The sequence below is a fragment of the Dasypus novemcinctus genome, chromosome 3 (assembly GCF_030445035.2).
Source record: "Dasypus novemcinctus isolate mDasNov1 chromosome 3, mDasNov1.1.hap2, whole genome shotgun sequence".
In the NCBI taxonomy this organism is placed as follows: domain Eukaryota; kingdom Metazoa; phylum Chordata; class Mammalia; order Cingulata; family Dasypodidae; genus Dasypus; species Dasypus novemcinctus.
In genome coordinates this window covers 96,230,519-96,253,221 of record NC_080675.1, presented here as the reverse complement: position 1 = coordinate 96,253,221, position 22,703 = coordinate 96,230,519, and the positions used below count along the sequence as shown (strand labels likewise).

Below are 22,703 nucleotides of genomic sequence, written 5' to 3'. Positions count from 1 at the left end.
CGTCCGCGGCTCACGGGTCTGGACCCGCCGGCCACGCCGAGTGCTGGGGCTGCAGCGGCGCCTGCTGGGCGGGCGGGTGCAGGCGGGAGGGGCCTCCTGCGAGAAACAGGGCGCTGTCCAAGTACAGGCAGGCTCGGACGCCAGCGCTCCTCCTCTCTGTGCACCCCGGCCCCGTCGGTGTACACACACCCGCACATACACACACACGGTACGCCTGCCGGCCGCGGATCCAGAGCAGGATTCAAAAGAACGCCTTTGCGTTTTCTACCGGCTTCCATTGCACAAGGGGGAAGAAGCGGGTGAGAACAAAAACTTTTCCACTGTCCTGTTCGTTTCCGCCGCCTCGTATCCACACCCCTCCTTCTTGTTGATGACTTTGGCGGGGCGTTTTGGCCGAGGGAGTCCCTACCTAGCAGAAGCCAATATGAGGCTTCTCGGGGAGGCTGAGTAATGGGGAGAAGATGAAAGTCCAGTTCTTGTACGAGTTAGTGATTCTACAGCCCCACAGACGCGATGTTCACTCTCCGCAGCTGGACAGAGATGCCAGCCCGAATGCCAGGCTCGGGGGGGAACCCAGAACTAGCGAGCCGAAAGGAGGCATGTGAGGCCTGTGCTTACTCAAAAACTATGGATTCTTTGCTTTGTACTTAAGTGGATCACCAGATTTAAGGAGGGTTTGCAAGCAAAATTTGGGGATTTCATTTTCTTTTTACTCTCTTCTGTCTCCTCACTCTTAACCCACCCTCAGCCAGTATGAAATCCTTGGACAGGCTTTGCAGATGGCCTTTGCTGTAAGCTCTCTTACTGAAACATTAGGATCCTCAGCATTCTTACTCTGAGACATCACATCAAAGGATAAAACAGAACATCTTTTTGCAGGAAGGACAATAGAAACCGTTTCAACACCACGGTGGGGGAAATTTCAATTGAGCCAAGACCCTCCCGCTGTTAAATTAAAAAACCTTATAATAGGCCATAAATGTAATTACTAGAAACTCACATGACAAACTTTTCTGACTAGTACATGACCAGCTTCCCAGAAGCAAACTCAGGTAGTCAAAGAGCTACCCAACTAGAAGGGTACTAACTGGTTGGTTAGCACTAGTGGATAATTTTGTTTACAGACAAAACTTTAATTCAATCAAACTTTTTTTAACAGAGTAGGAAAAAAAAGGAAAAATAAAATGTTTTTTTTTAATTTATGGAAGTAGTCAATGTAGATTTCCTTTAACGGCAAATCTCAGTGGCACATTTAAAATTAGCTTTATTTTCTAGAAATTAATTAGTTTAGAATCTGAAAATTGTGCAGTGTTTTGGAAAGCTCAAGCCCCTGTAATGTCATACGTGACCTTGGACAAGTCATATTCTCTTTCTCTGTTCCTCAGTTTCCTCATCTGGGAAATAAGGGTTGAATATGGTCTGGGAGGCCCCTCCCTCTCTGATCCCATGGCTGCATGGGTGGGGCTGGGTTGGAGAGAGTTAGTAACATGAGGGATAAAAGAAGGCATTCCAATAATGTGGAGAAGGGCGATTGTTTTTCAGCAGGAATGGGAAAGAGCATTCCAGGAAAAGAGGAATGACTTTGACTCTTGTTGAAAGAACAGATAAATTTATAAGCAGGCTAAAGAAAATGATTTGTCAAGTTACTGTTGGAAGCATTTGCCAGTGTGATTTGTTAATTAAAGTAGGTGAATAAGAAGAAAGTGGCCCAAGGCAGGCTGGTGAAACCCCTCTTTAGGAGCTTTAATTTTATCTGTGTTTGAGCAAAAAGAAATCGCTGTAAACGATTATTCTCAAAAGAAAGCCTTAAAATACCTGGGAAAGAAAAGTGGGCACAAAGCCCAGTGTTTGTAGAAAAGTGAATGTTTGATTTTTGTCTTTGTAAATATAGGCATATCAACAGGACTTTGCCCCCATTCTCCCTCAATCAACAGTGTCCCAGCTTTCTGGAAGCCTGATCCTCCTTTCCATGGGAGCTTCAATTCCATAAAATTGAAACTTCTTCTAATACAAGGCAGAATTAAACACATACACTCTAGAAAGGGGGTAAAGTAAACCAACACTGGAGTCCCTGGGAGGCAAACTTATGCTTCCTGTGTCTATGTGCTGAGACACTATGGGCTTAAGGGAGAGAGACATGGACAACAGATTCCAGGAAAAAAGGAATGACTTGCAAGTTCAAACTGTCAGAATATTTTTTAAACAGGTGAGTATTTTTTTCAGTTGGTAATTGCTTCACACCTATTCAAATTATTGACAAAGATATAATGTTCTTCATCACAGACTATAATATCTTGATGTAAGTACTTTGAAATACAAATGAGTAAGTACCTAGACGCATTTTAATGAACTACTAAAATGTTTCTGTCAAAACCCTATTTTCTGTTTCAACATAACCTTATGGTGCCAGTATAAAAAGAAACAAAGAAAACAAAGGCAACCATTCACCACTGGCTTTTTGTATTGTCTACCGTGTGGGTAAATTGTGAATCCTCCAGGGCTGTAGGTGAAAGCCCAGAGGCAGAGAATGGACCTGGCAGTGTTCAAGGGGTTGGAGGCTGCTCCCCAGCACAACTGCATAACTCTAACATCAGAGGCTGCTGCATTTTAGCGAGCTGGTGCCTCAGTCCATGGAACTATGTGTGTGCGTGCTGTATGTTGTGGCAATGTGCCTTATCTCTGGTTTTGCGAGATTTATCATAGAAGGGTGTTGTAATTTCCTGGGCTGCTCAAGCAAATACCATGTAATGGTTCAGATTAAACAATGGGCATTTATTTGCTTTCAATTTAGAGGCTAAGAGAAAGTCCAAATGAAGGCATCATCAAGGCCATGCTCTCTCCCCTGAAGACTGTGGCATCTAGAGATGGCTGCTGGCATTCTTGATCCTTGGCTTGTCACATGACGAGGCACATGGCATCTCCTGGTCTCTCCCTCTTCTTCAGGTTCCAATGATGTTAAGCCACCTTCTGTGGCTTTCTCCTTCTGTCTGAATTAATTATTCCAGTAATAGAATTAAGACCCATCCTGCCTGAAGTGGGCCACACCTTAACTGAAGAAACCTTATTAAAAAGTCCTACTTAACCAAGGGTCCACACTCACAGGAATGGATTAAGTTTAAAAACATGTTTTTTTCTGGGGTCCATGTAGCTCCAAACCACCACAAAGTGTCATGTTGATCTAGTCATGCTAGGCTGTGAGCATGGGCTGCTGCTCTGTCAAGGACTGTTGAGGTAGGTGGGATGTTGCCACGGGTCTGGTAGTTGTCCTTCCTAACAAAGGACTGGTTGATAACTTTTAGAGCTCTGTTCTTCAGAGTCTGTTTAAAAAATAATGTGTGAATAATTTAAAATGGGTACCACTTGCAAATGGTGTATCTGCCAAAAGACTGCCTTTGGGCAGTCTGTCAGATGTGGGTGGAGGCCCCACTCTGTGGACTCCTTGTCTCTTTACTTCTTTTTGCTCCTGAGACATTTTGAACTTTGGCATTTGGCAGAAAAAAAATGTACTGGCCAGCTGTTTGCCTATCTCCTCCTCTCCAGAGACTCCAGTAGCCCTGGGGCACCAGTTACTGAGGAAAAGCAATTTGTGGCAGTTTGCTTGGTTCTCTTGTCACTGTTCCCAACCTTGTTTCCCTTTTAGCTCAGGATTTGGTTGGGGAAGTAGGGGGAAGGGATGGAGACAGGGAAAAAAGTGAAGCTCAGACACAGCGATCATGTTTGCCTGTTTTCAGGCTCCCAATGTGGACCACTTTTCTTCCTCCTTAAAACCTCAGACCATTCCACTTACCAAAACTATTCTTAAGATAGGCTCTGGAGCACATGCCCAAGGATGTGTAAATTACTGGTAGCTGTTTAAAGAGTTTACCTTTCTAGTGATATTTGCATTGAAGTGGGGACTGTGTATCAGTGACATTGCAAGAATTATCTGGTAAGCCAGAAGCAGAACTTTCCTGGAAACCTTGAAAGCCTTCCTACACTTACACTACCCAGGCCTATGAATCAGGCCTGCCTGGTTTATTAACTGCTACTCAACCTAATTGTGCTTGTAGGCCTTGAGGGAAGTCAGGAGAGTTGGCATGGTTGGAGACTCCAAAATGAAATCAGATGGTGTATTCCTGAAAAGCAAGGGGGATAACAAAAGAACTTGGGAACTACAGTCAGAAAAATGAGATTTTTCTATTCCACATACATTTAATGGTCACTTCCCAGGTGTCAGTCACTATTTTTAGATACTAAGACTATGGAGATGAATAAGACAATCATTCTTCCACCTAATGGAGAGAGAGTTACACCAATAAGATCAGTTAGTCTTCAAAGGAATGATGGTTAACAGTTTACATTTCCCAGATTACACCAACTTGAAGTGAAAACCTTTTTCACCTACAAAAGAAGGCTGCCTTTTTACTCCTTTCCTGCCTCAGTACCCTCTGTGAGGTCTCTCCCTACCATTTAATGGATCAGACCTACAGAGAATGTCTGAAGATGGCAAACTTACAGTGTCCTCTTCCCCACTGGCAGTTCAACTGGCCTGGCCTGGTGCTCTAGCTCTTTTGTCCAGACCTGTCTCAAATTTGACCCATCAGGATCCTCAAGAGGGGGAGAGGTACTTTGCTTCCTGCCCTCACCCGCCTATGCCACTCCCTGTCCACCTTCTGGTGTAGGTCTTTACACTGACTTGCCATGTGCTTTCAGTATCATAGAGTGATTTCACAAAACAACCTTTATTTTTATTCAAGTTTTTATGGTCGTGCCCCATCTGTAGTACCCAGGAGGCTGGATCAGGAAAGGATTTGAATGGCACACACTCTACCCACCCCGCCCCCCCCCCAAACAGTGCTCCATGGCCTCTATGTCTTTCTCCTTCCACTCAGCATTTTCTTCCCTCAGGATGAATCCTGGGGCAGCACAGAGTTTTAGGCAAATAGGCTTCACTCACACTGATTCACTAGCATATCAGATACACCCAGACTTGTCTGAAGTCTAGAGTCAATGCAGCTTAAGCTGTCAGCTCGGGACCCCTGCTCCATGCTTGGCTAGCCAAGCATATGTACTGGACACAATAAATCCACAAAGAAAGAAGTGGGCAGCTGCTCCTGGGGTGGTTGGGGTGGGGCTGAGGAGGGTCAGTAAGGGCTGATAGAGGAGGCATTGTTACAGCCCCACTCTGTCAAGAGAAGCCGCCTTCCTGCAGATGAAGGGTTTGAAGTTTGACTCGACCATTCATTCTTTGGTTGTTTGATCTTAGTGTTCCACCATAAACAAAACAGACTTACATAATATCTACTTCACATGGCCCTGGTAAAGATGAAGTGAAATCATGTATGTACAAACTTCATAAAATGAAAGGGGCTTATTAACAGTGATTATTGTAAGTATTATGACGATTCCAAGTGCCTTTTTTCTCTTTTTTTTTCTTTTACCGGCAGGCAGGCATTCTTTAAATGATACCATCTCAAATACAGGGAAATGAAATACTTGAAAGTGGGTGGGTGACGACAAACGGTTGAGGATTTTTAAAGAAATAACACTGTTCTAGGTCCAGTACCAGTATAGGTAGGTACTGGGGGTCTGTGAAACAGTTAGCATACTGTGGGTACCTTTTTGAAGCTATAGGTTCTATAAAGTGATCCTGGTGACCTTTAGCCAACTACTTCTTCCACTATAAGCAACAAATCTGCTTTGTGAGTAGATGCAATATCAGTGGAGATGTTAGATTTTGCAACAGTGTTTCAAGGAAAAAGACATTTAATGTCTTGAGAACAGGTAAGAATGAAAGGAAAGAGGAGCCCAAGGAAAGAGGAGCCCAAGGAACATGGCAAGGACATTTCTGGGGGCTAGTGTCTGGGAGGTTGAGGTGAGGGGCAGAGAACTGAGAGCTGTCACATAACCTTCTCTAGAAGCACGTTCCTGGCTCAGTGAAGTCCATGGAATGACCTGCATAGTATCCTTTTTTGAAACCAAATTATGCAAATAAATAGAAAATGCAGTGGAAAGCATCCTGCTGGGAGACCAAAGGCAGTTCTTGGAGTTGGCCCATAAGATCAGAGACGATATCTTCTGGATCCGGACTATTGCATGTGAACAATGAAACCTCAGTCCTGTCGTGGGCAAGAGTAAGAAACCTGGACTTCAGAAAAAGGTAGCTTTTGGACAAAAGATCATGTTTTTCAAACTTCACTTCCCAGGGCAAATGTCTAACTCACTTAGGTGGGTTAATATTTGACCCAATCCTGCCTAGGGAAGAGGTGAATGACTCTCTTCATTTGTCCAAAACAGTGATCCTGGTTTTCACTTCTCTATCCAGGATTGGGGATTTGCCATCTCTAATCTCCCCACCCTGTTCATCTGAATACTTTATAATCAGAACCAGGAGGTATCTCCAGGTTCACCCAGCTGGAAACTATCTCCTCAAACAAACAGCAGGAACGCATCTCTGGTTGGAAGGAAACTGCCAGATTTTTGTAAGATTCTTCTTTCTGGGTAATCTATTGTTCTATTTGTGTGTGTGTGTGCTGTGCATATATATATATATATATATATATAATTTTTAACCATCCACCCATTTCAGTGAGACCATTTTCCCTCTTTAAAATCTCTGGGCCCAAGCTCATGGGCTAGGAAAACAAAACCAAATTGGATTATAAAGTTTAAAATGAAAGCAGATTTCTTTTGGGGTAGTCAATGTGTGGATAAAGGGAAATTAGTGAGACTGAGTACCAGTAAAGATTTCAGTGGGATTCTTAATTGCAATAAAATCCCCAAAGGTCTGTGGATGCCATTGACTCTGGATCCTCTGGGTACAGGCATTATATGTGGCTTAATAGAGAAAGAAACACAAAGTAAGTTTTAGTATTGTCTCTTTCTAACCGTCCCTGCCAATTTCTTTCTTTAAAAAATCTTTGGATGTTCTTTAAAAGCGTAGTAGAACACACAGCGAATGGACACAGAGAGCAGATGGGGGGGGGGGAGGAGGGGGACGGGGGAAGAAGGGGAAAGAAATAAAAACAAACAAAACAAAACAAAAAGCATAGTAGAACATATCCTAAGATCAAAAGAAGTTACGGTGGCAGGTTGAAAAGAGGAAGGAAGTAAAGAAAGTATGGGGAATATATGTACTGGGTGTTAATGCTTTCACTTTGGGGAATAATGCCCTAGAAAATATAAGAATATGAAACTATATTTTTGGAAATTATAACCATACACTGTCAAGGTGACTTCCCATTGCATGAAGTTTGATAGCTCTCTTGGACACAAACCAAGGCCTGTGGGGAGAGGTAGGGGACATTAATTCTTGTGAATATTAAGAGATTGGTTTAAGAAGGAGGATAAAGTTACTCTAAAGAAGAACTGAGACAAATTCCACTTGTGAAAAGCTGGTTGGCAGTTATGTGCTTCAATATAGAAGGACATGCATATTTGTTTGACCACTAGGATGAGGCAAGCAGCACCCTTGGTCTGGGTGGGTTCACGTCTATGCTACAAATAGTCTGTCTCTTACTTGCTTTTTCTCAACTCCAGCTTACCTTGCTTTCTGGGAAATTTAGAATTAAATGTATGAATAAGGAAGTCATGAATGGGGAAGCACATATTAGATATTGGTGGTCACAATAAGTGCTTGCTGGGATTTGGATTCTGGATGTGTCAAGGAGTCAAGATTACAATAAGCCAGAGATAAACCTTAGCTGAGTTGTTATAAGATGAACATGGAAATTCTGCAGATCAGAAACAAAGCTATCTCTTCACCTCTCCAGACTGGGATGTGTTTTTTAGGAAGCAAAGCCCCATGTAGTGTCAGTCCAGTGCCTTAACTAGAGGTGGAATGGAAAGGATTATGTGCTGAGCCTTGAGGGATAATGCATCTCAGAGAGACTGAGCCACAGGCTACCCTGTCATCTACTTTGTCCAGCTGATGGCACATGCTATTAAATAAACTTATATGCACATGTCTTTGTAAGCTCATGTTCACTGGACTTTTAATGGTGAAACTAAGAAAAGCTTTCTTGTATTGAATATGAACCACAGAGTTTCAGACTTTTAGAGCTAGCAACTCATTTTATAAAAGAGCAAGCTTAGGCCTGGAGAGGGTAATAAAGTCAATCATATATAGTTTAATAGGAGTCAGGCCCTGTGATCCAAGGATGACCAACATGGGCCTTGCCCTTTTGTAAATTATAGACCAGTAGGAAACACTGACAAGTAAACAGGCGATTGTTAGCCCAAGATAAGCGATTGTTTGCTTAGAAATGGTGCCCATAAAACCTGACAACTGGTCAATCTTCTTTATTTTGTGATATCCTCGTGGTCAGATCCTCAGGTGTGTGACTTTTGCTTTGACATTTGCTCTAGGGAGGTGTCCTTGGTCTTACTACCTAAAGCATAGTGTTTGGACAGAGACTCTAGACAGGCCCGCTAGTTGAGACTCCCTTTTTGTCAGCAACCTTTTCCCCATAAGTACAACACTGGCACTGCTACAGGGACCCACAGTTCCTTCTACAGCGCCAGGACGTTGGCAACATTCTTATCTACCACTGCCACCCACTGCCTTTTTTAGGTACTACCAGCTCTGGTTCTACATCCTCAGTTTTGAACTCTGGGATTCTGGTACCTGACAGAGGGTCATTGACTGTGTGACCTACAAGATCTCTTCCAGTCCTGAGAGCACGTGATTCTACAATTGCCAATATATCTCTATGGCAGAGTAAGAGGCTTAGTTGATTACAAATTAATAAAACTTTGATAAGGTGTCCCAAAATACTAGAAAGAGAAGACACTCAGTAGATGAAAAGGGCTTGGCAAATGTGGAATGACCAAAAAATTCCTTAGAGTATAATTTGGTATTCTTCAGTAGTGTACAAAATTTGTCAGCAGTTATTATTAACCAAGTAGACAAGGTGGATTAATGACAAATGCTCACTAGAAAGAGAACTAACTTTGCTCACTCTTTCACATGACTTCCTATGTAAACAGTAGAGCCTTGAGTTCTCTTATCTTTCTAGATTTATGGTAATACTCCCAGAGCTGTTTATCAATACCATACCGGTACTAGGGCCCATAGCCTTTTTAAAGGTTACAAAAATATTGCACATATGAAATTAATGTTTCTTAACTCCACAAACAAAAAAGCACAAATAAAAACTTACAAATAAGTACATAAATGTACCATTTATTTTTAAATTTAGGATTTATAACCATTTTATTCAAGAATAATTTGAAGCTTCAGATTTTTCTCCCTCTGTAAGAATTTCTCAGTATGTGTGATTATTGCAAAGGAATCATAGTCCATCATAAATTAAGCTACTAATAGATTAACTATTTTTAAAAACAAAATCATAAACATCAGTTAAAATTTTACAGCAAGTAATATTGGTCCTTGGTATGATTTTGGTATTTGCGTATTTTCTCATATGTCTGATATAATGTAGGGTAGGTCTAGAGTGGTTTTCATTAAAGGCTTCAGATGTTCCTTAAAATTTTTACCTAAGTACTCCTAAGGGTAGAGAACAGTAACCATGTCAGCTAAAGGGATAGTCAGAAACTACCTGCTGGCAACATCAAATATCTTTGAATTTTCAAATCTTCAAATTTCTTAAGAAATATAATCGTAAAGGTTGATAAGAACTTTGTTTTGTTTCATTGCAATCACATTTACTTAATTCTCTTTTAAATGACCTATCATTGAGTTAAAATCGTGCCCCAGGAACATGCACCATATTTAGTCTATGCCTGTGTTTGTGTGTCTGTGACGCACCAACCCGGGATGGTATGAGATTGACAGCTCTGGAGAGATGATGGCAAGAATTCTCTACTTCTTTTTCTCCTTCTTTTGAGGAAGTCATTAAGGAATCATTACAGCAAATTGTAAGGCCTTTGATTTGATGAAAAAGGGCTTAGGAGGTCTCCCACCCCCACCCACCACCACATGATAATGGCATTTGCCTGTTGGGTGACTATCCATGAACATATGCAGGAGAAAGTATAGAAAATATTCTTTGAGAAAAGCAGGTTGTCTCCAAAGTGATAAGCTCCCAATACAATGGAATTTGCTTTGAATCCCTCCTTCAATATCCTGTTAAGAGTTAACCCAGACCCACTTCCATGCTCTTTTCCTGTTCTTTCTAAACAGTTTATAGTACTTCCACTTTGGGGTGTGAACCTTCTAGTTCTTGGAGAGGTAGGTCTGCCTCCTAAACATCAGGGTGAACTGCTCTCCTCGCAGCTAGCCACCCAATTGACTTACGGACCTGGAACCCTGGTCTTCAACAATCCTCTGGCTGACTCTTCCCTGAGTTCAGGGTTCCCTCTAAGCCCCTCCTCTTCCCAGCTTTCACCTTCTATATTCCTCTCTCATCTCTGTAAATTGGAGCTCCCATCCCTTCCCCCTGGATGCTACATTCTGCTTTTAGGGAGACATTTGATGTGTCTTAATGGTCTTTGTGTTCCCAGGACCTAGCTCAGTGCTTGGTGCCTTGTAGGGGCTTATGTAATAATTGAATTAAAGAAGGTGAATAGATTTTGTGATTCTAAGACTGATAAAAAGACTCAATGATCTTAAGAAATAGGGATGAATGGTTGAGATTGGAAGTTGTGTTGAGGAAACTGTTACACTTTCCAAAGGAGTGGGTTGACTAGAGGTGTGAGGTTAATTGAGGAGGGAAAAGAAAAGACAGAGTCACATGTGATGGCAAATACCTCATTTATGATGCCCTGTTGGGAGAAAAGCCTGTCCTTCATGCCTAATTTGGCAATGCTCTTCTGTGCTCCTACCACACCTCCTTTTGCCCTTGGCAGGAGCTTCTGTTAGAAGAGATGGTGATGGGCCTGGGCCCCCTGTTACTGGTCTTCGTGCTGGGTCTAGGTCTGACCCCACCAACCCTGACTCAGGATGACTCCAGGTACAAACATTTCCTGACCCAGCACTATGACGCCAAACCAAGGGGCCGGAATGGCAGATACTGTGACAGCATGATGGAGAGAAGAGGCCTGACCACACCCTGCAAAGACACCAACACCTTTGTTCATGGCAACAAGGGCAGCATCAAAGCCATCTGTGAAAATAAGAACGGCAACCCTCATGGAGCAAACTTAAGAATAAGCAAGTCTCCTTTCCAGGTCACCACTTGCAGGCATGTAGGAGGGTCCCCCCGGCCTCCGTGCCGGTACAGAGCCACGGCTGGGTCCAGGCACATCGTTGTTGCCTGTGAAAACGGCTTGCCTGTCCACTTTGATGAGTCCTTTCTCCAGCTGTAACCAGCAGGGCGCTGGCCCGGAGCTGACAGTGCTGTCTTCCCCTTGTGTTTCCCCTTCACTCCCCAGAAAAACGGTTGCAAACTCATTGCCTGGGGCCCAGAAAAGAAATTGCCTGGATCTTTGGTTTCCTGTTTTACCACGTGTTTAAGAAATAAAAGTGTCTCTGAAATCAGGAAGAATCAAAATCTTCTCACTGATTTATACCATATTGATCTTTCCCATTTTTTCTACCCAGCTGCTCCCCAAGAAGACTGGATGGAATAGATATGCCTGTTTCCTTATTTGTCTGTTCTGGGGGATAGTGGAGAGTGGGGAGGTGGGGTTTATCTTTCCTTGAAGGTAATGATGACACATTGATTCTACAAGATAGAGCTGAGGCAATTCCAGGGCTCATGGCCACTGAGCAGAATTTTCAGGCGAGGCAAACTGCTTTTGTTTGTGGTTACTTTATCTTTTTTGTCTTGTTTTGTTTTTGCTATTCAATAAGCTGATACTACTTACTACTTTTACAAATATGAGATCTTAGAGAGAAGAAGTTAGGACTAAGTAACAACAGATTAATTGCAGTCTCTCCTCTCTCTCTCTCTCTCTCTCTCCCTCACCACACACACATATACACACACAATCCTGAATGAATACCAGAATCTGTTCAGCATAGCCACCTCTTGTCTTATGCAGGAGGTAATTTTGATGTTGGTTTGACAATTCTCACAGGACATTGTCTTTCTTTTATATAAAGTTCAAAAGGTTTGATTCCATTATTTTCTCTCTAACCTTCTACTTTATCAACTGATTTCTAGCAACTGTGGTGTCTTAGGAAAGTTATAGAAAGATTCCAACTTATTGCTTATTTTTCTTCAACTAGATTTGTTTTCAAGTAAACAAAAACTTAGGTTGACAGACACTCTTTTTGTAAAATACATGAGTCAATCCACAGGTTCAGTGGTTAGCTTCCTGTTTCCTGATCTCTATAAATAGGTGCCTGAATATTTTATTTAGAAAGTCGTTGTTAATAAATTAATTATAAACAACTAGTTTAACAGTTACTATGGATTGAATTGTGTTCCCCCAAAAGGTATGTTGAAGTACTAATCCCTAATATCTTAGAAAGTGGCCTGTTTTGGAAATGGGGTTGTGGCAGATGATATTAGGCAGTTAAAATAAGGTCACACTGGAGCCAGGTAGGCCCTTAATGCAGTGTGCCTGCGGCCCTGATAAGAAGAGGAAATTTAGACACAGACAGGGAGACAGAAGGGAGAAAGACATGACTGAGGCAGAGAGTGCCATGGAAGCCAGCCAGCCCCGGCCGGAAGCCAGGAAAAAGGCACAGAGCAGATTCTTCCCCACAGAATTCAGAGGAAGCACGGCCCTGTTGACGTCTTGATTTCACACTTTTATCCTCCAGAACTGTGAGACAATAACTTTCGGTTGTTTGAAGCCATCTAGTTTGCCGTACTTTTTTACTGCAGCTAGTATGTGACTTTGGGGGTCTCAAGGCTGCCAGTGGTGGCCTCTCCTGTTGCCGCATTGCCCTGAACTGTGCCAATGGTCCTGGTTACCAGTGTCCAGGTACCGTCTGGCAGAGCCCATCCTCACTGAAAGTGCTCAGGCTTGTAGAGGAAGGGGATAGAGAAATAGGGCACACGCACCACAGGAATCTCTCCACTGGGACACAGGCTATTTTAAAATTGAAAGTCACTTTCTAAGAAAGTAGGGAGAAGAGTATTCCAAACCTCTTTTATTAGAAAATTTACCTTATTATAAAAAGCTCAAAAGCCTCTGAGGGAGAGAGAAACTCCCCATCTTTGGTAGAATTTGTGGACCTTTTCTCAACTTCTATAACCATTAGTCTCTCCTGGATGTGTGACAAAGTGACTCCCATAGAGGAGAAAGTAAAAGGTGTGGAACTTTATTATAGTGATTAGACCATAACTGTGAAAATCACATCTTCTCCAGACTTCCCCGTGGGGCATTATCATAGCACAAATGGCTCTGGCATTAGGGAAAATGACTGCTTTGTAGGAAATTGCATGGCCGTGGGTTGGGGTGCTTCCTCTCCTGTTGGATGGAGATAGCTGTTAGATAGCCTATCCTAGTGTTTTTCACTGTGGGCCTCTTGTTCCATCATAACCAAAAGCTGTTTGGAATGAAATGCCAAGGCACAGGCAAGATATTTTATCTCCAGCAAATCTTTAAGGAATTGAAGCCCTTGTCTGTTGTGTCTTGTAAGGAAAAGAGGAGAACCGCCCCCCCGCCCCCCCCCCCCCCCCAGTTGTTAAGCCCTTTGAAGAATGATGACCTCCAAGGAAGAAAATCCCGTGTAATTTGGACAGGAACACTTTTTTTCAGAACACAGTATATATTCCAGTAGCTAAGATATTTTATAGTTTAAAAACAGCCTTCCGATTTCTTGAAATTACCAGGTACTCTACAGAATAGAGGGAGAACTTTAATATACACAATTCAGTGTAATCATTCATTATTTTATCCATGTTGAATGAATCAGGGAACCAAGATAAATGTAAACAATAAAAATAAGAATTGCCAGCATTAATTGAACACTAATCATTGTGATAAGCACTCTACATTGATTTTTAAGATCCCTAAGAGGTAGATAGGATTATCATGCTCAATTTACTCAGGAAGGAATATCCTAAGAGATTTACCCAAGGTCACACAGTTATTATGTCAGGACTAGGTCTTTGGGACCACAGTGTCAAAAGAAGTTCTTATTGAGAGTCAGTAAGGTGCAGTAAAGAAAGTCTTGGGAAAGCCCTGAGCAAAAATTATGTGTTGAGTGAGTGGATATGGCTCAAGCAGTTGGGCACCTACCCCCCACATGGGTTTGGTACCTAGTACCTCCTAAAGAAGACAAGCTGATGCAACAAGCTGATGAACAAGCAGACACAATGAGCAGGGAGCAGATGTGTCTCAAGCAGTTGGGCACCCACCTCTGACATGGGAGGTCCTGGGTTCGGTTCCTGGTGTCTCCTAAAGAAGATGAGCTGATGCAATGAGGTGATGTAACAGGCTAACACAATAAGCTGACAGATGAGCAGACACAATGAGCAGGGAGTGGATGTGGCTTGAGCACATGGGAGGTTCCTGGTTCTGTTCATGGTGCTTCCTGAAGAAGATGCACAGACACAATGAGTAGAGACAATGAGCAGACACAACAAACAGAGACAACAAACAGAGATAATGAGCAGACACAACAAGTGGAGACAATGAGCAGACAGACAAGGGAGCCATCTCTGGGTGGGGGAGACATACGAAAGGCATACAACAGCAGACACTAAATGGTAGAAGAAAGAACAAGTGATACTGAAGATAGTTGAAATTGAAGAGAGAAAAGAACACAGAAAAGAATGGAAAAAATTGAGCAGAAACTAAGGGAATTGAATGAAATCATGTAACACAACAACATATATGTCAGGGGAGTTCCAGAAAGAGAAGAGAAAGTAAAAGAGGAAGAAAGAGTATAAAACAAAACCAAAGCAAACAAAGAAACAAAAAAGTATGTGTTGGGACGATTTCAGTATCATGTCATTGTCTCTTGCAGATAGAGCCTTGAGGTGTACCCATTTACTTCTACAATGGATGTCTGTTCCCAAATATTTTTCTATGGCTTGTTAACTCTGTTAGTGTGGCTGAGGCCATGGGCTTCTCATCCATGAATAGTTTAGGTCTTAATTGTAAAACCATCTTTTTGGTTGCCAAAAAGCATCATGAGAGAAAGTAGATAAGACCATGCAAAATTAGAGCTGCTGCTGGAAAAATAACCCAAAGGACATTGCTGTACTGGAACTGCTATCTAAATATTAAGTGTACTTTCAGAAGTTGTACCCATTGATCTTGGTGAGGACTGAATCAAGCCTCATATATCCCTGCTACCCTTTGTCCCATAATCCATCCTCTTATTAACACCATATCTCTTATCTACAGTTGCAGACACAAGAATATGACATAAAGCTTTATGTTTTTCTTCACATAGGCAAAGGTGACTGTGATCTAGAAAGTGACATTTAAAATAATGTAGTTATGTTTGATAGTGCTCATGACCATTAACCAAAGGATAGACTTTAGGTGGAATGAATCAGCCATTTGAACTCTTATCTACTCAGGACAATGTGATCTGCCATCATGAAGCAGCATCTTCAAATCAAGGGACAGTAGTACTCACATACATCAAACCAGGAATTCAGATAGGGTCAATCTGTACATTTAGAGATGGGTCTTTCTCACTTACAAAAAAATATTTCCTTGCTGCTTTGGGTCGTTTACTTCCATTTGAATCAGGGATGACTTTGCTTTGCTTTAGTGTCAGCCCTAACTTCAAATGGCAAGTGGATTTACAGTTCATGGCAATCCCAATACACTGGTAGCATCTGGTTCCAGTGTATCCCAATACACTGGTAGCATCAGTATTGGTATGTGGTCCCCCTCTTCTTTCCATCCCCTTAACCTCCAATGAAACCATCTTGCTAGAGAGAAGAAGCAACTCTGAACACAAACGCCTTTAACATCCTGAATATTGGGAGTATGGGGTAAGAAAGACTACCAGGAGAGTGTAGTGGAAAGGGCACAGACTTTGGAGTCAGGTAGGTCTGAATTCCTTTCTTCAATCAGTCAACAAAAACAATGAATGATCCGGACTATATGGCAATGCTTTCTTTATTGTTGCTCTGGAGAATTTTTTAAACGTATAGAATCTACATTTAATTTTCACTGCCTAGAAGTGCTGGCAAATTATCTTGGAACTAGAGAAGATAGATAACTACCAACAGTTGTTGACAATTCAAGCAGAGTATTAAAGCTAAATACCTGAGAATGGAGTACGTCCCAAGGTCTCAAGGTTAAGTTGTGCCCAGAAACAGCAAGAGAACAGAAGGAAGGGAAAGAGGGAGAGAAGGAAGGAGTGAGGGAGGGAGGGAGGAAGAAAGGAAGGCATTCCAAGTTCTCTTTTGTGGAAACTACGCTCTTCAGAATTATTGTAAGATATTTCTTAGATTTCCATACTCATTTTCACAAGCCTAGTAAACAACTTCACTATCTATATCTGTAAATTTCATTTATTCATTAGCTCCCTCATTTCATTTATTAGCTCGTTCAACCAATATTTATCTGCTCTCTTCAAAGGACTGTGCTCTGTTTTTTTGTTGCTCTGGTTTTGGGTTGTTCTTTTTTTTAAAATGACATTGGAAAAAGATTCAGTCAGTCTCTGCCCTGAGTCATTGTACTAGCTATGGCAACTTCTCTCTATTAAAGAGGAAGGCTCTTACTCTCAGGGAGATCATGTTTGCAAAGTATTCACCCTTGGAAGCAAGGGTGGGAAAAGTTGTGAGCAGAGAAAGGGAGATGGTACGTAAAAGAAGGAGGTAAGAGATTTATAGACGGCTGCAAGTGAAGAAATATCATCCTGCCAGTCTCACCACACCTCTCCAGTGCCCCAATTCTTACCTCCCTTTCTCCTGCCCCCTGCTTTCTCTCTAGGCTCATCTAAGATAGCGATGGCTTTACAAAGGACCCATTCATTGCTTCTGTTCTTGCTGCTGACCGTGTTGCTGGTGCAGCTTTCCTGTGGCCAGGACTACATGTACCAACGATTCCTGCGGCAGCACGTGGACCCTCAGGGGACAGGTGGGAATAATGGCTACTGCAACTTGATGATGCAAAGACGGAAGATGACATTACATCAGTGCAAGCACTTCAACACCTTCATCCATGAAGACATCTGGAACATTCGTAGTATCTGCAGCACCACCAGTATCATGTGCAAGAATGGCAAAATGAACTGCCATGAGGGTGTAGTGAAGGTCACAGATTGCAAGGAGACGGGAAGTTCCAGAACTCCCAACTGTAGATATCGGGCCATGGCCAGCACTAGACGAGTTGTCATTGCTTGTGAGGGTAACCCAGAGGTGCCTGTGCACTTTGACAGATAGATGCCACTCTGTAGGGGTTAGAGCCCAGTGCTTGGCCTGTAAATTACTCCTTAAATTGCAATGAGTAATGCATTTGAGCTATCCCAGGTTCTAACTTCTCTGCTTATTTCTTACTCTTTTTCTTTATATAACCCATTCTGTTAACTAACTGTATCAAAGAGAAATGGAGACACAAAACTGAATCTGGGCTTTGCTCTAATAAACTTTCTATTATAATGCTGATTATAGTCTATGGAACTTAACCATTATATGCATTTATATAGTATTTCAAAGAGAATTCATCTAAAGTAGCTCATTTTAATACCATAGCAACCTGTGATGCTGATCATGCTCTTGTATATTAATATACAAGCTAGAAATTAAGTGATTTGCTGAAGGCCACAAAGTTAGTGACACAAAAATCTAGTTTCTCTGGCTACTCATGCAAGGCTTTTTCTACTTCATTATAAGGAATGTTTTCAAATTATCTGCTTTTTGTTATTCCCAAAACTTGCTTACTGGGGGAAGCTTTCAAAAATTTGGAAATATATACTGACAAAATAAGAGCTCTGCCTGCATAATTTGGCATTGTTGTTATGTTTGGGTCTAATAAGATCAAGAAATGATGTAAGAAATGTTCACTTTTTCTCCCAAACTTTTCAATTGTCCTTGTAAGTCAATGTTTTAAGACTCATTAGCTCTTCCTGACTGAGAGAATTTTCATGTTCCCTGTAATAAAGAACTTACACTATAGGTATCTGAGCAAACCGTGCTATAGTTATTGAGTATGATGTCTCCTCTTTTTTTCTCTTATTGTCTTTTAATTCTTCTTTAGTTTCCAAACATGCACACACCACAACTTCCTCATGAGCTCTGGTTAAAGACTAATGCCCATCAGATCCATGACTATGACACAAACTTTTTTTCATTTTAAAAGCAATTTATTGAAGTATATCATTCATATATGAACATACATAAACAATAAGTGTATAGTAAAAGTTGTGAACTTACAAAACAAACATACCTAACATCATATAGACCTCCCATATGCCACCCCACCACAAATATTTTGCGTTGTTGTCAAACGTTTGTAACAAATTATGAAAGAGCATCGTCAAAGTATGACTACTAACTACTAACTTACATTTGGTGTATTTTTCCCCAAACCCACTTGTATAAGTCTGCCAAAGGGATGCCGATGCAAAATACCTGTTGACTCTGTGCTTAAATGATCCTGTAGTCCTCTTCTTTTCTGGCACCAGGCTTATTTCTTTCCTGGGCTTCTGTATCAGTCTCAACTGTTCTGATCACTTCCCAATCTCAGCTGTAGCTATCAGGCAAATAAATGGCTCATCTCTCCCCAGGACCCCAGCTGTTTTAACCTTCTTCCTTTTGTCACATGGCAGGATAAAAAATGACAGAGCTCTTTCTTCCTGTGTGTCTGTCTGTCCATATGAGTCCACTTATATTAGACTCACCAAGGGAGCAGGACTCAACCTGAGTTATACCTTACTGACATGGTCAAATCAAAAAGCTCTAAAAGCAATCTTAACAGGTAATCTAATGAAAGGCCCTTCAATTAATTTTTTTTCATTAAAAGAATTTATTGAATTATATTATTCATACATGAACATACATACACAAAAAGTATATAGTAAAAGTTGTGAACTGACAAAACAACCATGCATAACATCATACTGGAGTCCCATACATCACCCCACCACCAATATCTTGCGTTGTGAAATATTTGTTACAAATTATGAAAGGAAATCATCAAAATATTACTACTAACTATAGTTCTTATCTCACCTTTAGTGTATTTTCTCCCTAACCCACCCTAGTATATTATTTTTAATATGTATTTATTAAGGAAGTTGTGAACTTACAAAACAATCATGCACAAGTGTAGAATTCCCATACATCACGTATTCACCTACTCACCACACTTTGGTGGAACATTAGTTACAGATTATGAGATAGTATCTTCAGACTGTTACCATCAACCATGGTTCATAGCATACATTTGGCACACTTTTTCCACACCCCTCTATCAACACAGTACATCTTTGGCATTGATGCAAGAATATGACAATATTGCTGTTAGCCACAGTCCATAGATTATACCAATAGTATTTTTCCCATGCTTCTCCACATTCCCACCACCCTGTAATAGTGACATACATCCACTCTAGTTCACAGAAGGACACTCTTGCATCTTTACTATCAACCACAATTCTCATCCACCTCTGGATTCACTGTGTTATTCAGTCCTTAGATTATTCTCTAGGTTTCTTTCAATTGACATTTACACCCCTAGACTACCCTTTTCAGACACAATCCCATTTATAAACCAGCTGTTACTATAATGTGTTACCATCAACTCTATGCATTTCCACAATTTTATAGTCAAGTTAATTAAAACTTCTACATACATTAAGCATCAGTAATCCTTCTCAGCCCTCCTCTTACCTCCTTCTTCAATTAAATTTAATATAATCAAAGAGTATCACAACCAGAGGAATAGACTAATTTAAAAACATAATCTTTCTTCTTGGAATTCATAAATAATCTCAAACTGCTATCCCACCCTATTATTTTTTGTTCATAAGCCATATAATTTATCTAAACTGTACAATCAATGGCAATTATTATAATCACTGAGTTGCATATTTGCTACTTCAATCAATATTAACCATTTTTATTACTCAAAAAAAAAAGAAACAGAAAACAAATCACTATCATACCCATATGTTAGTGCTACTATTAATAATTACAAATCCTATGATGTGTTTTTCACCATTTCTATTCATTTCCAAACATTTCCGAACAGTTTTTTTACCAATTCTGCACCAATTAAACTTCAGCTTTCCATCCCATAGTCACATTCTTTTCTCTGGTGACTTATATTCTAGCTATTAACTCCATGAGTTTGCTCATTATATTTAGTCCATAATAGCGAAATCATACAATATTTACCCTTTGTGTCCAGCTTGCCTCATTCAACATAATGTTCTCCAGGTTCATCCACGTTGTTATATGCTTCCTGACTTTGTTTCTTCATACAGCTGGATGAAGTGCTTATCCATTTGTCAGTTGATGGACACCTGGGTTGTTTCCATATTTGGCAATTGTGAATCATGTCACTATGAACATTATTGTGCAGATATCTATTTGTGTCACTGCTCTCAGTTCTTCTGGGTATGTACCTAGTGGCGGTATGCCAGGATACTTGATAGACCTATGCCTAACTTACTTAGGAAAGGCCAAACAGACTTCCATGGTGGCTGTACCATTCTATATTCCCCCAATGGTGAATAAGCATTCTTATTTCTGCACATTCTCTCCAACACTTGTAATTTTCAGTTTTGTTAATAGTGGCCTTCCTAATAAGTGTGAAATGATATCTCATTGAATCTTTGATTTGCATTTCACTAATAACTAGTAATGTTTAACATTTTTTCATGTGTCTTTTAATCATTTGTATTTATTTATTTACTTATTTTATTTTTTGTGTGTAAGATCTTTATTTTTTGTTTGTTTGTTCTTCCCCATGATCTCTTTATTTTTTAAAAAATGTTACATTCAAAAAATATAAGAGGTCCCCATGTACCCCCAAACCCTCTCACCCCACTCTTCCCACTGTATTTATTTTTTAGAAAAATGTCTAATCAGGTCTATTGTCCTTTTTTTTTGTTTTTTCTTTTTCTTCTTTATTTTCTTTTAAATGTTACATTAAAAAAATATGAGGTCCCCATATACCCTCCCACTCCCCTCACCTCACTCCTCGCACATCAACAACCTCTTCCACCATCTTGGCACATTCACTGCACCTGGTGAATACATTTTGGAGCACTGCTGCACCACATGGACATTGTAGTCTACACTCTCCCCTAGTCCACCCAGTGGGCCATGGCAGGACATCCAATGTCCAGCATCAGTCCCTGTAGCACCACCCAGGACAACTCCAAGTCCTGAAAATGACCACACATCATACCTCTTCTTCCCTTTCCCTACCATCAGCACCTACCGTGGCCACTTTCTCCACATCAATGTTACAATTTCTTCCATTACTAATCACAATAGTTCCTCAGCAGAAAACCAGTAAGTCCACTCTAATCCATACTCTATTCCTTCTGTGGACCCTGGGATGATTATGTCCACTCCACCTCTACATCAAGAGGGGGCTTAGATTCCACATGGATGATGGGTACAATTCTCCTCCTTGCAGTTGTAGGCACTCTTGGGTCCCTGGTGTGGTAGTTGACCTTCTTCACCTCCTTGTTAGCTGGCCAGGGTAAGTCCAATAAACCAATGGGTAGGAGCTGCAAGTCTGTTGAGGCTCAGGGCCTGGCTGTCACATGGACAGTCCAGAGATCCAGGTCTCCTGAGTATACGCCAACCCCAGTGCCAACCACAGGTCCAGTAAAGTAACAGAAGAGGCATGTGTAGAAAAGTCATATCTGAGTCCAACTACATCACTCTCAGGAACACAAACTCCAAAGTAGGGCCAACTGACATGGCACTGAACTCCAGAGTCATCTGCCATGGCAGTAGAACCTGTCTCTGTAGCCCTCAGGAGAACCAGTACCTGGGTTTCTATCTACGTTGGCTGTCTCTGGTACCCCGCTGAGGCATGCATAAGCATTACCCCTCTAATGACTTCCCGACTCTTTTTTGGAGACTCATGGCCATATAAACTCAGTTGCCTTTCCATTTCCCCCTTTCATCCAAAGTTGAAAGGCAGTTTTTAACACCCTGATATTACATGTAGGCTAAGATATTCTACTGGTCTGCATTGACCCTTTTATTCAAGGTCTTTTTCTAGTTACATCATCAGCTGGTGCTTGATAGTAATCCCTCAGTGCCAGGGAGGTTCATCCCCAGGAGTCATGTGCCATGCTGGGGGGAAGGTAGTTTACATGCTGAGTTTGGCTTAGAGAATGGCCACATTTGAGCAACATGGAAGCTCTCAGGAGGTAACTCTTAGGCACCCTGCAGCTCTAGGCCTAGTTCATATTTCAGGCACACAGGCTCATAATCATAGCCATCAGTATCAAGGGCTCATTGTTGGACCATCCATCTTCATTGGTCTTTGCCATTGCACTTTTAATAGGTCATTTGTCTTGTTGTTGTTGAGTTATATGATCTCTATTTATCATGAATATTGGATCCTAGCTGGATGTATGACTTCCCATTGAGTAGGCTGCCTTTCACAGTCCTTTCACAGTCCTTTGCAGTGCAGAAGTGTTTAATTTTGAGAAGCTTCCATATATCTACTTTTTTTGTTGCGCATGATTTGGATATAAGGTTTAAGAGATCCGCACCTACTGCAAGGTCTTGTAGAAGTTTCTCTACATTATCTTCTGGGAGTTTTATGATCCTGTCTTTTATGTTTAGGCATTTGATCCATTTTGAGTTGATTCTTGCATAGGGAGTGAGATAAGGCTCCTTTTTCATTCTTTTGGTTATGGAGATCCAGTTCTCCCAGTGTCATTTTTTTTTATGCTTTATTTATTATCTTTTTTAAAAGAT

The 22,703-nt window shown here is 41.2% G+C and overlaps 1 protein-coding gene across 4 annotated transcripts; it reads left to right on the top strand.

Annotated features, from left to right (window-relative positions):
* Positions 1–141: 141 nt before the first annotated feature.
* Positions 142–17,924, top strand: LOC101442087 (ribonuclease 4). 4 transcript variants are annotated; one of them, XM_058293828.2, is made up of 2 exons: positions 142–299; positions 16,741–17,924. In XM_058293828.2, the coding sequence occupies exon 2, from the start codon at positions 16,758–16,760 to the stop codon at positions 17,190–17,192; it is 435 nt and encodes a 144-aa protein (XP_058149811.1). In that variant the 5' UTR covers positions 142–299; positions 16,741–16,757; the 3' UTR covers positions 17,193–17,924. The 4 variants fall into 4 exon arrangements, with proteins under 4 accessions (XP_058149811.1, XP_071070182.1, XP_004482344.1 ...); XM_071214081.1 differs by lacking the exon at positions 16,741–17,924 and adding an exon at positions 10,789–11,432 and having other exon boundaries at positions 145–299; XM_004482287.5 differs by lacking the exon at positions 142–299 and adding an exon at positions 6,291–6,480.
* The last annotated feature ends 4,779 nt before the right edge of the window (positions 17,925–22,703 follow it).

Excerpts from the sequence above, each read along its gene's own strand:
- LOC101442087 (XM_071214081.1), top strand. The coding sequence starts at position 10,807 with ATGGTGATGGGCCTGGGCCCCCTGTTACTGGTCTTCGTGCTGGGTCTA.